Source organism: Oryctolagus cuniculus, chromosome 1, assembly GCF_051225735.1.
Source record: "Oryctolagus cuniculus isolate XC-2025 breed Fujian yellow rabbit chromosome 1, ASM5122573v1, whole genome shotgun sequence".
Lineage (NCBI taxonomy): Eukaryota > Metazoa > Chordata > Mammalia > Lagomorpha > Leporidae > Oryctolagus > Oryctolagus cuniculus.
In genome coordinates this window covers 58,082,675-58,098,943 of record NC_142867.1, presented here as the reverse complement: position 1 = coordinate 58,098,943, position 16,269 = coordinate 58,082,675, and the positions used below count along the sequence as shown (strand labels likewise).

The 16,269-nt window shown below is 39.5% G+C and overlaps 1 protein-coding gene across 2 annotated transcripts in view; it reads right to left on the bottom strand.

Moving 5' to 3' along the window:
• Positions 1-16,269, bottom strand: part of RIC3 (RIC3 acetylcholine receptor chaperone) — an 85,136-nt gene that overhangs the window by 14,465 nt on the left and 54,402 nt on the right. Inside the window, exons 3-5 of one of the 2 annotated variants that reach the window (XM_051824364.3) lie at positions 15,249-15,324; positions 10,826-10,919; positions 6,828-6,976 (exon numbers count right to left, since the gene is read on the bottom strand). In XM_051824364.3, coding sequence (XP_051680324.2) covers positions 6,828-6,976; positions 10,826-10,919; positions 15,249-15,324 — 319 coding nt within the window. The remainder of the gene's footprint in view (positions 1-6,827; positions 6,977-10,825; positions 10,920-15,248; positions 15,325-16,269) is intronic. The other variant, XM_008265650.5, reaches the window with a different exon arrangement.

The following is a 16,269-nucleotide window of genomic DNA, read 5'->3' as shown; positions in this document are numbered from 1 at the left end:
ATGGAGACTGAACAACATGCTCCTGAATGATCAGTGGGTCAGTGAAGAAATAAAAAGATTTCTGGAAATAAATGAACATGACAATACAACATATCAAAACTTATGGGACACAACAAAAGCAATGTTCAGAGGAAAGTTCATAGCAATTGGTGCCTACACCAAGAAATTGGAAAACCACCAAATGAAAGAGCTATCAATGCATCTTGAGGACTTAGAAAAACAGCAAACCAAATCCAAAAGTAAAGAAATAATTAAAATTAGAGAATAAACAAAATTGAATCAAAAAATACAAAAGATCAACAAAATGAAGAGCTGGTTTTTTGAAAAACCAAAACTGACACACCATTGGCCCAACTAACCAACAAAAGGAGGGAGAAGACGCATATCAATAAAATTAGAGATGAAAGAGGAAATGTAACAATAGAAACCACAGAAATAAAAATAATCATCAGAAATTACTACAAAATGCTGTATGCCAAGAAACTAGAAAACCTAAAAGAAATGGATAGATTCCTGGACACATACAACACACATAAATTGATCCATGAAGATACAGAAAACCTAAACCAAGACCAATAACCAAGACAGTAATAAAGACCCTCCCAACAAAGAAAAGCCCGAGACCTGATGGCTTCACTGCGGAATTCTACCAGACATTTAAAGAACTACTCCAATTCTTCTCAAGCTATTCAAAACAACTGAAAGCGAGGGAATCCTCCAAAATGCTTTCTATGAAGCCAGCATCACTTTAATTCCTAAACCTGGAAAAGATGCACCTGAAAACCACAGAACAATTTCCCTAATAAACACAGATGCAAAAATCCTTAACAAAATACTAGATAATTGAATCTAACAACACATCAAAAAAATCATTTGCCTGGGGGGGGGGGGCGGCTGTGGCACAGTGGGTTAAAGCCCCAGCCTGTATGCCAGCATCTCATATGGGCGCTGGTTCATGTCCTGGCTGCTCCACTTCTGATATAGCTCTCTGCTATGGCCTGAGAAAGCAGCAGAAGATGGCCCAAGTCCTTGGACCTCTGAACCCATGTGGGAGACCTGGAAGAAGCTCCTGGCTCCTGGCTTCAGATCAGCTCAGCTCTGATCATTGCAGTCATTTGGGGAGTGAACCAGCGGAATGGAAGACCTTTCTCTGGCTCTACCTCTCTCAGTAACTCTTTCAAATAAATAAAATAATTTTTTTTTTAAAGATCATTTGCCTGGACCAAGTGGGATTTATTCCTGGTATGCAGTGATGGTTCAACATCCACAAATCAATCAGTGTGATACATCACATTAACAAATTGAAGAACAAAACCATATGATTATCTAAATAGATGTAGAGAAGGCATGTGATAAAATACAACACCCTTTCATGTTCAAAACTCTAAGCAGATTGGGTATAGAAGGAAAATCTGTCAACACAATCAAGACATTTATGACAAACCCACAGCCAGCATCCTAAAGAATGGGGAAAAGTTCAAGCATTCTCACTGAGATACAGAATTAGACAAGGATGCCCACTCTCACCATTGCTTTTCAGTATAGTCTTGGAAGTTTAATATGTTCACATAGGTATTCCAGAACACTCTGTATCCACATGCAATGTATCCGCATATAAATTCATTTCCCTTCCACCCAAAAGCATGCTGCTTCTCCTCAATGTGTTTCTTTTTCTTTTTATATTTTTATTTATTTTTCCCCGAAAGAAACCTTTTATTTAAGGAGTACAAACTTCATGCTTTCATAAGTACAACGTTAGGAATGTAGCTATTCTTCCACCATACCCACATCCCACATACCCTCCCACCCCTTTTCTTCCTCTGTCTCCCATCCCCAGTTCCATTCTCCACTGTGGAACACAGTGTGGAGATACCTCAGAAATCTGAATACCTATATGAACATATTAAACAGCTATTCTATTTATGGGAAAAACAGAAATTATGGGATATGTAAATGACAGAATACTACATAGCAGTAAAAAAAAATGAAATCCAATCATTTGCAACAAAATGGATGAAACTGGAAAACATCATATTTAGTGAAATAAGCCAATCCCCAAAAGAGAAATACCATGTTCTCCCTGACCTGTGTTAACTAATAGAGCACCTAAAAGGCAGTCTATATACTGTGGCAAAAATTGGCCTACATGAAAGATCTCTGTGAGTGAAATCCCCATGGAAAGAACGGGCCATCAAAGAAGGAGGTACCTTTCTCTGAAGGGAGGAGAGAACTTCCACTTTGATTGTGGCCCTGTCTAAATACTGTCAGAGTTTGTGGACTCAAAAGGCTTCCATAGCCATGGCAGCTCATGACAAGAGCCTTGGGTGATCACTGACATCATGAATAAGAGTGTCAATTGTTAAATCAACAACAGGAGTCACTGTGCACTTGCTCCCCATGTAGGACCTCTGTCCTCAATGAGTTGTACTATTAGAATTAATGGTAAAACTTGTCTTCAAACAGTACTTTATGCTTTGTGTGTTGTGTGGGTGCAAACTGTTGAATATTTACTTAGTATAGAGTTGATCTATATATAAAGATATTTAAAATGAATCTTAATGAAGAATGTGATGGGAAAGGGAGTAGGAGGTGGGATGGGAGTGGGCGTGGAAGGGCAGGTATGGGGGGGAAGAACCACTATATTCTAAAAGATGTACCTATGAAATTTATATTTATTAAATAAAAGCTTTCTTAAAAACTATATTAAAAAAAAGGCAATCTATAGAAGTGTAATTGATACTTTGAGAAGCAATGACTTTGAACAACCCTTGTCTCGACTGTTGAGGAACAGGTTTTTTTCATGCTATTTGTTGAACACTTTACTTCACAGTTAATCTTATGTGAACCAAGTTAATTGAAAATAGATCTTAGTAAAAAAATAAGAATGGGAATAGGAGAGGGAGGAGGAAGAGTGATGGAAGAGTGGGTGGGAGGGTAGGAACAGTGGGAAGAATCACCATGTTCCTAAAGTTGAAATTATGAAATTTATAAAGTTTGTATTCCTTAAATAAAAGATTTTTTTGGATGGAAAAATAAAGTACTTGAGCCATAAAGAAAATTTTAAAAAAAATTTAAATAAAAAAGATGAAAGGTTAATGAGTGCTGGCAAAGACATGGAAAGAAAGGGAACCCTTATGCACTGTTGGTGAGAATGTAAATTAATACAGCCATTACTGAAAAGAGTATAGAGGCTCCTCAACAGATCAAAAATAGAACTACTATACCATCCAGTATTCCTATTACTAAGTATATATCCAGAGGATACAAGGTTACTATGTCAAAATTGTGTCTGTACTTCCATGTTCACCATGGCATTATTCAAAGAGCTTGGACAGAAGAAACTATAAGGAAAAAAAAGATGAGCTGCATGGATGACTTATCTAGGATACCCAAACTCAGAATTACTGAATTTTTGGATGAGAGAACAACATATGGTAAGTCAAGCAATGAGCAAGGAAATGATAGGGATCCTTTAGCTGAAGAAAGCCTGGAGTACTGAGATGGAAAGGCCTCCCTAATTTTTAAGCAAAAATATAAAAAAATGCACACAATGATATTCACTCAGACACATATGCTGATGATCTTAATTCAGATTTTTAGGTAAAAAACTATTCCATATACAATACAGAGTTAACTAATTAAAAACTGGTATCAGAGAAGTAAGATTTCTTGTTTTCAACAGTAAATGAAAGAGAAAAGAAGTATTTTCAGACTCCTACAGAGAAAATGGCATGACTAATTTTATATCCAGGCAATTACTTGTATTAAAGGTAAAAAACTTGTAGATATATATGTATTCAGAAAGTATACCACTGTATGAAGGTGGAAAATGTAATTAAGAAAATAATCTCAACAAATACCAAAATTTTTAAAAATTTAAATTCAGGGCCGGCGCCATAGCTCATTTGGATTTAATCCTCCACCTGCAGCACCAGCATCCCATATGGGTGCTGGGTTCTAGTCCCGGCTGCTCCTCTTCCAGTCCAGCTCTCTGCTGTGGCCCAGGAGGGCAGTGAAAGATGGCCCAAGTGCTTGGACCCCTGTACCTGCATGGGAGACCAGGAAGAATCACCTGGCTCCTGGCTTCAGATCAGTGCAACGCCAGCCCTAATGGCCATTAGGGGAGTGAACCAACGGAAGGAAGACCTTTCTCTCTGTCTCTTTCACTGTCTATAACTCTACTTGTCAAATAAATTTTTTAAAAAAATTTAATTCAAGAAATATGAAGGTGTACACAAGAAACGGGTGAACAATTAAATCCATAAGACTGATCATAAGACTGTTGTTGATAATGTGACTAGAAACTTAATGCCTTTGTTAAACGATACTTAAAACAGAAAAGGCTAGTATATTGAAATAGTATCACCTATAATTAAAATTGCATACAATTTCAACAAAACCTAAAGGTACATAGAAAAATAGGATACAGGGGAAGCAACTGTGGCATAGCGGGTAAAGCCACTGCCTGCAGTGCCAGCATTACATATGGGCACTAGTTCTTCTACCTGCTCCACTTCCGATCCAGCTCTTTGCTATAGCCTGGGAAAACAGAAGATGGCCCAAGTTCTTGGGCCCCTGCACCTGTGTGGGAAACCTGGAAGAAACTCGTGGCTTCGGATCAGCCCATCTCTAGCAGTTGCGGCCATTGGGGAGTGAACGAGTGGGTGGAAGATCTCTTTCTGTCTAGCTCTCTAACTATGCCTTTCAAATAAAAACTAAATCTTGAAAAAAAAAATGCCTAGAACTAAGTGTTTTTCACATCTTGGGATACAAGGTCACAGTACAAAAAAATAAATATTTCTACATAGTAGCAACAATTAAAAATTTTTAAATAACTCTTGATATCATAAAAATATGAACTCAGAAATAAATTTAGAAAACATGAGTGGGCCGGCACCACAGCTCAGTAGGCTAATTCTCCACCTTGTGGTGCCAGCACACAGGGTTCTAGTCCTGGTCGGGGCACCGGATTCTGTCCCGGTTGCCCCTCTTCCAGGCCAGCTCTCTGCTGTGGCCCGGGAGTGCAGTGGAGGATGGCCCAAGTGCTTGGGCCCTGCACCCCATGGGAGACCAGGAGAAGTACCTGGCTCCTGCCATCGGATCAGCGCGGTGTGCCAGCCGCAGCACGCCGGCCACGGCCGCCATTGGAGGGTGAACCAACGGCAAAGGAAGACCTTTCTCTCTGTCTCTCTCTCTCACTGTCCACTCTGCCTGTCAAAAAAAGTAAAAAAAAAAATAATAATAATTAAAAAATAAATAAATAAATAAATAAAACGAAAACATGAGCAAGACCCACAAACCAAAAACTACAAAACACTGCTGAGAAATTGTAACAGATCTAAATAGAGTTAACATGTCCATGGATTAGAAGTTCCAATACTGTTACAATTTAGTTCTTCTGTATTGATCTAAAGAATCAATGTGATAAATAGTAATCAAACTTCCATAAAGGTTTACAGTATAAAAACTGACACATTCATTAAAAACACATATGAGGGGCTGGCGCCACAGCGCACTAAGTTAATCCTCCACTTGCAGTGCCGGCATCCCATATGGGTGCCAGTTCTAGTCCCGGTTGCTCCTCTTCCAGTTCAGCTCTCTGCTGTGGCCTGGGAAGGCAGTGAAGGATGGCCCAAGTGCTTGGGCCCCTGCACCTGTATGGGAGACCAGGAAGAAGAACCTGGCTCCTGGCTTTGGATCAGCATAGCTCCAGCCGTTGTGGCCATTTGGGGAGTGAACCAACGGAAGGAAGACCTTTCTCTCTGTCTCTCTCTCTATCTCTCTCTCTTACAGTCTGTAACTCTGTCAAATAAATAAATAAAATCTTTTAAAAAAGAAAAAGAAACATATATGAGGGGTAGGCATTTGGCACAGTGGTTAAGCTGTCCCTTAGGATGGTCATGTCCCATATCAGAGTGCTTAAGTTCAAGTCCTAGCTCTGCACTCCATTTCAGCTTCATGCTAATGCACACCCTGAGAGGCAGGAGGCAATGGTTCAAGGATTTAGGTCCCTGCCACCCAAGTGAGAAACCCAGATTGAGTTCTGGGCTCCTGGCTTTGGCCAGCTCCAGCCTGGATATTGCTCATTCATTCCCCAAGTGTCTGCAGATGGGAGATCTCTTAAATAAATAAAAATAAAAAAGTTTTAAAAGAATATGCACTACCTGACTTCCAGATATATTAGAAAGACACAGTAATAAAGACTATGTAGTACTGGTATAAGTGTAGACATATACATCATTTTCTAATAAAGGTTAATATACACTTACTATAAAACCCAGAAATCTCTCTTACGGGTATATCCCTAAAAGAAACATTATCCAAACAAAGACCTGTATGCCAAAGTTCATAGCAGCTTGATTCATAATGGCTCAAAACTAGAAATAATCCAAGTATTCCTCAACTGGTGAATGAATAAACAAATCACGGTATGTCCATATAGTACTTACTCATCAATAATAATAATAAAAAAAGAATAGTGATACATTCAACAACACACACAAATCTTAAAAGCATTATGCCAAATAAAAGAAGCCAGAAACTACACAGCATATACAGTACACAGAAATACCACAGGGACAATACAGCAATTTAGCTGCTGTCTGGGGTGGGAGGTGCGATTAACTACAGAGAAGAAAAACCTTCTGGAGCAGTAGAAATATTCTTTATCAAGATGGTAGTGTGATTACACAACCACATAGATGTGTCAACAGTCATCCAACTATACCTTTAAAATTGGTGAATATTACACATTTTGCCTCAGTAATAAAGCTGACTTTTCTTTTCTGGAACTACAGCTACTACAGAAATGAAAAGACATTCTTTACCTTCCCAGTCCTCCATGTATGGGGCCTCCTCTGCTTCTTTTTCTGGAGTGGGTCTGTCAATGAATTTTCCTTCTTTCATGACCCTGGTGATTTCTCGGAGCTGATGTAGCAATCGTTTCTCTTGGTCAGAAGTCACAGTCTGTGCTCTGCTTAGAAATATCAGACAGTCCAGCTATTTAGCAGTAACTACTCCTAGGCTATAGGCAGAAACATCCCTATGATCTGTCTGGATCCTAGAATAGCAGTCCAATACCAGCAGATACTTATTCTAGAAATCAATCCTGGCTCTACACACTTGGAACTGGACATGCTAGTTTGATGTTTTGATTTTACATATGAGAAAACTGAGACCCAGAATAGATCAAGTGATTGCCCAATGTCCCACAATGACTTCCTATCAATACTGGGATCAGATCCTACATTTCTCAGCTTTCAGTTCAGTGTCTTTTAGTATCCTTCTCTGCCATGATTCTCTTATCTCCGAGCAATTTCACTCTCATTACTCTCGTCATTCCATTTTACTACAAACCACTTTTCTCTGAAACCAGATCCTCAAAGGAAAATGTTCTGGGCCATTATCCTCAACCACAGAAAGATAAGTTACTAGAATCACCATGGTGAATCTACCACTCAGGAATGAGGATATGTTCTAAAATTTCAGGGCTAGATAATTATTCAAGTTCCATCACCTATACCAGGGAAACTGGGAAAACTGAAGTTCACAGAAGAGAAATTACAAATGCATTCATGTTATCATTACTGGCAGCACTATTACCAAAGCTAAGGTCCCTGACTTCTGATAGCATTCTGTGCTACTCTTGAAGCACAGAGCTCAAGTTTCACAGTTTACAAAACCTGCTATGAGTCCCAACTTAACTATGTTGCTCTGGGAAAATGCCTGCAAAAAAAATAACAACATGAGGCTCAAGTAGTATGTAAAGTTTCTGTGAGAGGGAAGCAATGCACCACATGATAGACAAGACCCTACTTAGAAGACTGAACTATCTGCTTTGAAACAAGTTTTTATCTAGGAGCTACTTAGTTTCTTCGCAATACCCAGAGTGTTCTGGTTGATATAAGCTTAACATTCCTGAAGGAAAACCACCCTCACGGAAGCGCCTTCTATTTTTGTAATTGGCCACTTCTGCACCTGCATTACTTTTTGTACTCAGCTTAACAAATGTTATCCTTAATCACTAACAGGGAGAAAGAAAAAAAGTATTTCCCTTCCCAACCTTAAGATGGCATCTTGAGGGGCCGGTGTTGTGGCACAGTGGGTTAAAGCTTTCTGCTAATGTACGTGGGAAGACACAGGCAGCTCAAGTACTTGAGCCTGGGCCACCCATGTGGGAGACCAGAATGGAGTTTCTGGCTTCTGACTTCAGCATGGTCCAGCCCTAGTTGTTGTGCCCATTTGAGGAGTGAACCAGCAGATGAAAGATCAACTGATATCTGTCTCTTTTCAAATATATATATATATTTTTTAAATAGTAAATTAAGCAGAGAAATTAAAGCCATAAATGATAAAACCATGGTTAATATACTGAATGGAGAAAAGCTGAAAGCATTTCCTCTAAGATCTGGAACAAAATGAAGGTGCCTACTTTTACCACTCTTATTCAAAAAGTTGTGGAAGTCCTAGCCAGAGAATCAGACAAGAGAGGGAAATAAAGGGCAAGCAAATGGAAGCCAAACCATTCATGTCTGCACATGACATGGTCTAATATATAGAAAAATCTGAAGATTCCACAAAGAAAACTGTTAAACTGATCAACAGCTACAATAAAACTATAGGACACAGATCAACATAGATAAAGCAGTAGCATTTCTCTGCAATAGCAACAAACTGAAAAAGAAATCAAGAAAGTCATCCCATTTAAAACAGCTACAAAAAAAATCAAGGAGTAAATTTAACCAACAAGGTAAGAGAAGCCTATAATGAAAATTATAAAATACTGATGAAAGAAACTGAAGGGAACACACACAGAAAAATGCAAAGAAATTCTGTGTTCACAGATTAGAAGAATTAATACTATTAAAATACTCCTACTATCCAAAGTGATCCACAGATTCAAAATAACTCCTATCCAAAAAACAGTGACATTCATCACAGAAATATAAAAATATTCCTAAGGTTCATACAGAACCACGAAATAACTAGGATAGCCAAAGTTATCCTGAGCAAAAATAAAAAAGCTGGAACTTAAAATATCTGACTTCAAAACGTACTACAAAGTTAAAGTAATCAAAACAGTATGGTACCAGCATAAGAACTGACACACAGACCAATAAGACATAACAGAGAACCCAGGAAAAATTCCACATATTTTACACCATTGCTGGGAATACAAATTAGCACAGCTATTATGAAAAACAGTATGGAGGTTTCCGGCATTGTGGCACAGTAGGTTAATGCCTGTAATGTTAGAGTGCCAATTTGACTCCTGGCTGCCCACTTCCAATTCAGCTTCCTGCTAATATGCCTGGGAGAGACGATGGACCAAGTACTTGGAGCCCTGCCACCCACATGGATGAGATCTAGAAGGAGTTCCTGGCTCCTGACTTCAGCCTGGACCAGCTCTGGTCATCACGGCTATTTGGAGAGTGAACTAGTGGGTGGGAAGATCTCAATGTGTCTGTCTCTGTCCCTGTCTGTGTCATTCAGACTTCCAAATAAATTAAGTAAATCTTTAAAAAGAGTAGCCATGTGATCCGGCAACCACATTACTGGGTATATATCCAAAGCAAATCAGGATGACAAAGATATTTTGTATTTCCATGTTTTACTCAGCACTATTCAGAATAACCAAGATATGAAATTAACCTAAATGTTCAAACATGAGTGGATAAAGAGAAATGTGATACACACACACACACACACACACACCCCAAAAACCAAGAAGAAAATCTTGTCATTTGTAGCAACATGGATAAACCTGGAAGATAAGTGAAGGCAGGCACAGAAAGACAAAGATTGCATGTTCTCACTTATAATGTAGAAGCTAAAAAAGTTTCTCTCTCAAAAGTAGGGAGAGTCATGGTTACCAGAGGCTGGGAAGAGATGAAGGGAGGAGGGAGAGAGAATAAACAGGTACAAGGGCACAGCTGGACAGGAGGAATAACCTCTCGTGACTCATGTAGCACAGTAGGGTAACTATGGTTAATAACAATTAATTGATTAGTTCAAAACAGCTGGCAGAGAAAAATTTTGGATGCTCCCAACACAAAGAAATAATAAATATTTGAGGTACTAGACATGACAATTTTCCTGACATGATTATTACATGAGTATACATGTACTGAATACCATATTATATCCCCTAAATATATACAATTAATATGTGTCAATTAAAGGCAAAACAATTTAAAACAGGCCTTTTAGATAGATAGGAAATTATCTTCCTTAAAATCCAATTACTTCACTCTGATGGTTTAAAACCATCAGTTACTTCACTCTGATGGTTTACTCATTGATTTACTCCCTCACAATAATTTGTACCACACTAAATTCTTGAATATTCAGGTTGTTGGATAGATTGAAAATATGTGAGGGGCCAGCACTGTGGCATAGTGGGTAAAGCCATTACCTGCAGTGCCACATTCCATCTGGGCATTCTTTGGAGTCCCAGCTGCTCCACTTTTGATCCAGCTAATTCCTACTGTGCCTGGGAAAGCAGCAGAAGATGGATCCCTGCACACATGTGAGAGACCTAGAAGAAGCTCCTGGTCCTGGCTTCAGAACAGCCCAGCTCTGGCCGTTGCAGCCATTTGGGGAATGAACCAGCAGATGGAAGATTTCTCTGTCTCTCCCTCTCTAACTCTGTCTTTCAAAGAAATAAATCTTTTTAAAAAAATGTTAAATGAGAAAAAAACATGTAAATGACAAGTAGACAATTATATAAAATTAAAATAAGTAGTGTATGCATCAAAGAAAAATAACATTTTGAATTAATTCTCTAAATGAGAAACAGTCTTGATTTTGGTTAGAAGAAACCTACCTCTCACCATTAGGTCCCACCCTATTGATTAATTTTTCCATGGCTTCCTCTGTCTCCTTCAGTTTTTCTTGCAGTTGAACAAGCTCAAAATTGGCTGGAAAAAAAAATACAAAGCATCACTGTAAGAAACCATTATACACAACTCCTAGTCCCTTTAATGAAACAGATCTGGCTAGGACTCTAAAATAATCCAGACTGGGCCTGAGACTCAAGGGAAAAGAATGAATCTCTCCGGTTTACCCAGCTGGGACAAAAAGAGTACAGAATCTGGGCACCAGTATCTACAGGATAATGACTGACACATAAATCAGCCCCTTTTACATACAGAAATACAGCAGGACAAACTAAGGAAAACAGGAGTGAAAACATACCCCTGCACAGCCACCCAAGAAGACATGCAGAGGGTAAACCAAAATTACACTTCAGAGTAAAACATCAAATCTATAAGGTACTGTTTATAACAGAAGTTAAGACCCTGAAATAAGCAATATTTTATCTGCACCTAAGGTTTGCAAACGCATCTGCAAGTTAAAAGCTTGAAAGTTATACTGTGGCCGGTGCTGTGGCGTAGCGGGTAAAGCCGCCGCCTGCAATGCTAGCATCCCATATGGGCGCTGGTTCGAGTCCCGACTGCTCCACTTCCAATCCAGCTCTCTGCTATGGCCTGGGAAAGCAGTAGAAGGTGGCCCAAGTCCTTGGGCCCCTACACCTGTATGGGAGACCCGGAAGAAGCTTCTGGCCCCTGGCTTCAGATCGGTGCAGCTCTAGCCATTGCGGTCAATTGGGGATTGAACCAGTGGACGGAAGACTGATCTCTCTCTCTCTCTCTCTCTCTCTCTCTCTCTGCCTCTCCTCTCTATTACTCTGCCTTTCAAATAAATATAAATCTTTAAAAAAAAAAAAGTTATACTGTGAGGCTGGCACTGTGGCGTAATGGCTAAGCCTTCACCAGTGATGCCAGCATCCCAAATGGGCTCCAGTTCATGTCCCGACTGCTCCTCTTCCAATCTAGCTTCCTGTTTATGGCCTGGGAAAGCAGTGGAAGGTGGCCCAACTTCTTGGGCCCCTGTACCTACATAAGAGACCCAGAAGAAGCTCCCTTGTCCCTGGATTCAGACTGGCTCAGCTCTGGCCATTGTGGTCACTTGGAGAGTGAGCCAGCAATTGAAGACCTTTCTCTCTGTCTCTCCCTCTCTCTGTCTGTAACTCTACCTCTCAAATAAATAAATAAAAATCTTTCTAAAAAACTTCTTCAATAGAGGAAGTCTTGCACTGGGGCTGGGAGCTCCCTGCCAAAAGTTTTCTACCTTGACTGTCTGAGTTTAAAGAGGAGGCCATGTCAGAATCTGTCTCCCAGAGGGTTCCTCAACTGGGGTCACTAGAGATGACACAGATCTATTAAAATGATACTAAAACTCTAAAAGTAGAACAGAAAAAAAAATCAATAAATGACACGAGTTTTAGGATAGTAGGAAATAAACTGCTGTCCATTATGTAGACAATGAAGTTTTTCTATTTCGTACCCAAGTACTCTTCCACTCAGATGATACAGTTAGAGGGTCACCATAAAATGTAATATTTCAAATGCCTTTCAGTACTTCTAGGACAAACTCTCACACATGCAGTTGACATCTGTAAAGTGTCTGGGGGATTGTGCTACATAAGTGTTAGGTTATTTTTATCTTCCACACGCGTTAAGACTGAAGAAGAGGCTGATAAAATTGTTCTTACCATTACTATGAAACAGCTGCTCTCAAAATTTTATTTACTTCTTCTGTTTCAAACACATTACATAAGAGAATTTGCTGTTCTTTAAAGAGTCAATAAAATTTTTAAAAATTATTTTACTGATACACTTCCCATCACTTTCTTAGAAGATTTCTTGAATATTTAAGATTCCCAGAAAGGACGCAGAACATGACTAGGATATTTATTTCCATAGAGAATCCAGGAGTAAATCCAAAAAAGCAGCTATGGCCTGGGGCAGACACTTTGGTAGCTCGGCCTCACTTCCCTTTAACATCCTCTGGTTAGGCTTCATTATCCGCAACACAAAGCAGCAATCCAGCCTTAACCTATCCGTCCCTTCTTTCCCACAGCTGCTCTAAATGAACACCCTAAGACCTCCACAAGCTCAAGACCTCTTGCTTGTCCGTGTCTTATTCAAGCTACCTCATGGAAAATGGAATTAAAATATGAGTTTATTTTGATATAAACCTTTGAAATTCATGCCTAGTTTTTTCATGATGTGCATTTCTATGAAATTTTTGAAGACTCCTTGTAGGCATATCTTTCAAAAATTTTGAACCAAAATGAACTTATTTGTGAATTCCACTTTCCACAGCTGTCCTATCTTCTAGGCCTTCCTCCATGGCCACGCAGACAGATGTGATTTCCCATAATTCTTTTGCATAATCCTTCTTTCTAGGCAATCGACTTTTCAGTTCTTTTTCCTGACATCCATTCTAGTCTACATATTCTTAGAGGGGAAAAAAAAGTCATACTGTATTTCATTTCCCCAGAGAGCACGGAACATTCTAGTTGGGCAATAAATATTTGATGATCATGTTTTAAGAAAAGTGGGTAAAGTGGCAGAGGATGTCCCATGTGCTTGGGTCCCTGCCACTCACATGGGAAACCCAGAGGAGATTCTTGGCTCCTGGCTTCGGCTGGGCCCAGCCCTGGCTGTTGCAGACATCTAGGGAGTGAACCAGTGAATGGAAGATCCTTCTCTCTTAGTCTCTCCATGACTCTTTCAAATAAAAATAAATAAATCTTAAAAAAAAAAAAAAAAAAAGGCCAGCTCTGTGGTGTAGTGGGTTAAGCCTCCACCTGCGGTGCTAGAATCCCATATGGTGGTACCAGTTCATGTCCCGGCTGCTCCACTTCTTTTCCAGCTCTCTGCTGTGGCCTGCAAAAGCAGTGGAAGATGGCCCAAGTCCTTGGGCCCCTGCACCCACATGGGAGACCAGGAAGAAGCACCTTGCTCCTGGCTTTGGATCAGCTCAGCTGTGGCCATTGAGGCCCTCTGGGGAGTGAACCAGTGGATGGAAGACTGCCTCTGCCTCTCTCTGTAACTCTGCCTCTCAAATAAATATATAAAAAATCTTAAGATGAGCTCAATCCCATCAAGATTGCATGTACCAATGCCATCTCACTAGTCCAAGTGATCAATTTCAGTTCACAATTGATCTCACTGATAGATCTAAGAGTCAAAGGGATCACACAAACAAGACTAGTGTCTGCTAATACTAACTGATAGAATCAAAAAGGGAGAGAACGATCCAACATGGGAAGTGGGATACACAGCAGACTCATAGAATGGCAGATGTCCTAAACAGCACTCTGGCCTCAGAATCAGCCCTGAAGGCATTCGGATCTGGCTGAAGAGCCCATGAGAGTATTTTAGGCATGGAAAGCCAAGACACTCTGGCAAAAAAAAAAAAAAAACAACAACAACAACAAAAAAAAAAAAAAAAACCCTAAATGAAAGATTTCTATGAGTGAGATCCCAGCAGAAAGAATGGGCCATCAGAGGAGGAGGTACCTTTCTCTGAAGGGAGGAGAGAACTTCCACTTTGACTATGACCTTGTCTAAATAAGATCAAAGTCAGCGAACTCAAGAGGCTTCCATAGCCTTGGCAACTCATGACTAGAGCCTAGGGAGATTTCTGACGCCATAACCAAGAGTGTCAAATTGTTAAGTCAACAACAGGAGTCACTGTGTACTTACTCCTCATGTGGGATCTCTGTCCTTAATGTGTTGTCCAATGTGAATTAATGCTATAACTAGTACTCAAATAGTATTTTACACTTTATGTTCTGTGTGGGTGCAAACTGATAAAATCTTAATAAATACTAAACAGATCTTCTGTATATAAAGATAATTGAAAATGAATCTTGATGTGAATGGAATGGGAGAGGGAGCGGGAGATGGGAGGGGTGGGGGTAGGAGGGAAGTTATGGGGGGGAATAGCCATTATAATCCATAAACTGTACTTTGGAAAATTATATTTACAAAATAAAAGTTTAAAAAAAAAAGAAAAAGAAGAGCCCAAAGTATTAAATTTTTGTACTAGATCTAATAACTGACTTGGCAATAGACAGATACCTCTCCCTCAGTTTTCCTCTCTGTCAAACAAAGATACTTGCTACATTTTAGAGTCTAGAAATGGGGCTCATTCCAAAAGTGAACTACTTTTTGTAGCTATTTTACCCTTTGTGTAGCTATTGTTCCCTTAAAAGTTCAAGATAATCTGGGAACTTTTGAGAATCCCAGAGCTAAGGTTAATAATGCCATCAGATTAGTCTATAGCAACTTTTGAGCAATGCTCTTGGGATATACCAAGAGATGGAACCTCTGGCTGTATTACAACTATCTGACTCAGTAACACTTGTGAAAGCAGTGAGAAGGGACACTTACTAATTTTCCTGTGGCTGTTTCCAGCTGAGGCAGGAGAACATTTACGATCCTCTGCAGTAGTTTTTCCCTTAGATAGCTGAGAATTGAAGGAGGTACAGCACATCAACAGCAGCTCAGAACCTCAAAGTCATGGAACCCTCATATTAAATGGGGGGAAAAAGCTGGGAGACAATTAAGTCAGAAACCAAAGCAAATAGCAACATCAGAGAAATGTCTCAAAAAATAAACAAAGCCACTGAAAGATGAGAAGTCTTCCAAGTTAAAAAGTATATATATACACATATACATATATACATACATATACATATACATGCATATATATATACATATATATATCAAGGTACAAGGAATAAAATATCTCCCTTGGATCATCTGCCTTGTCCATGCTCATCCAAAAGGGATGTATAGTATTTTTGTAGGCTGCAGAATTCCCAGGCAAGAAGGAACATCTTACCTAACCTTACACAAGTCAGGAGTGCAAAGTGACGTTTCTGCCTCTACTTTATAGCGCATAGGCCCACAGCCTACAACTGATCTCATGGTGATGGAACTTAACTGGGAGTCTGCTTTGAAAGGACCCCAACACATCTCCCTAGAGCTAGGAAACAACAGGCTTAGTTTCAGACAGTTCTGTCTCAGGAGAATTAATGGAGATATTAAAGACAGCATCTCATATTCCTACGGGGAATAAAGGATGAAGCAGTGTTGGTAAGGGCATTGGTATATGGACTCAGAGTGGCTACTTAGAAGTCACTGTGTAAATCCTAATAATAAACTTCTTCTTAGGCCATCTTTATGCTTTTCAGCTTGCAAGGATACTCTGTTAAAAAAAATTTTTTTTTTAACTTTGAATTACATTTCTTATAGGAACTGGAAAATCCAGGTTCAAGTCCAGGTTCTGCCTTTTCAGTTGTGAATTCTGGTGCAAATCACTTAAATTCTGAGCCCAGATTTCTCATTTGTAAAACTGAAAATAATGGCTATCCTAAATGCCTCACAAAGAGGAGCCAAGCTTTAAAGA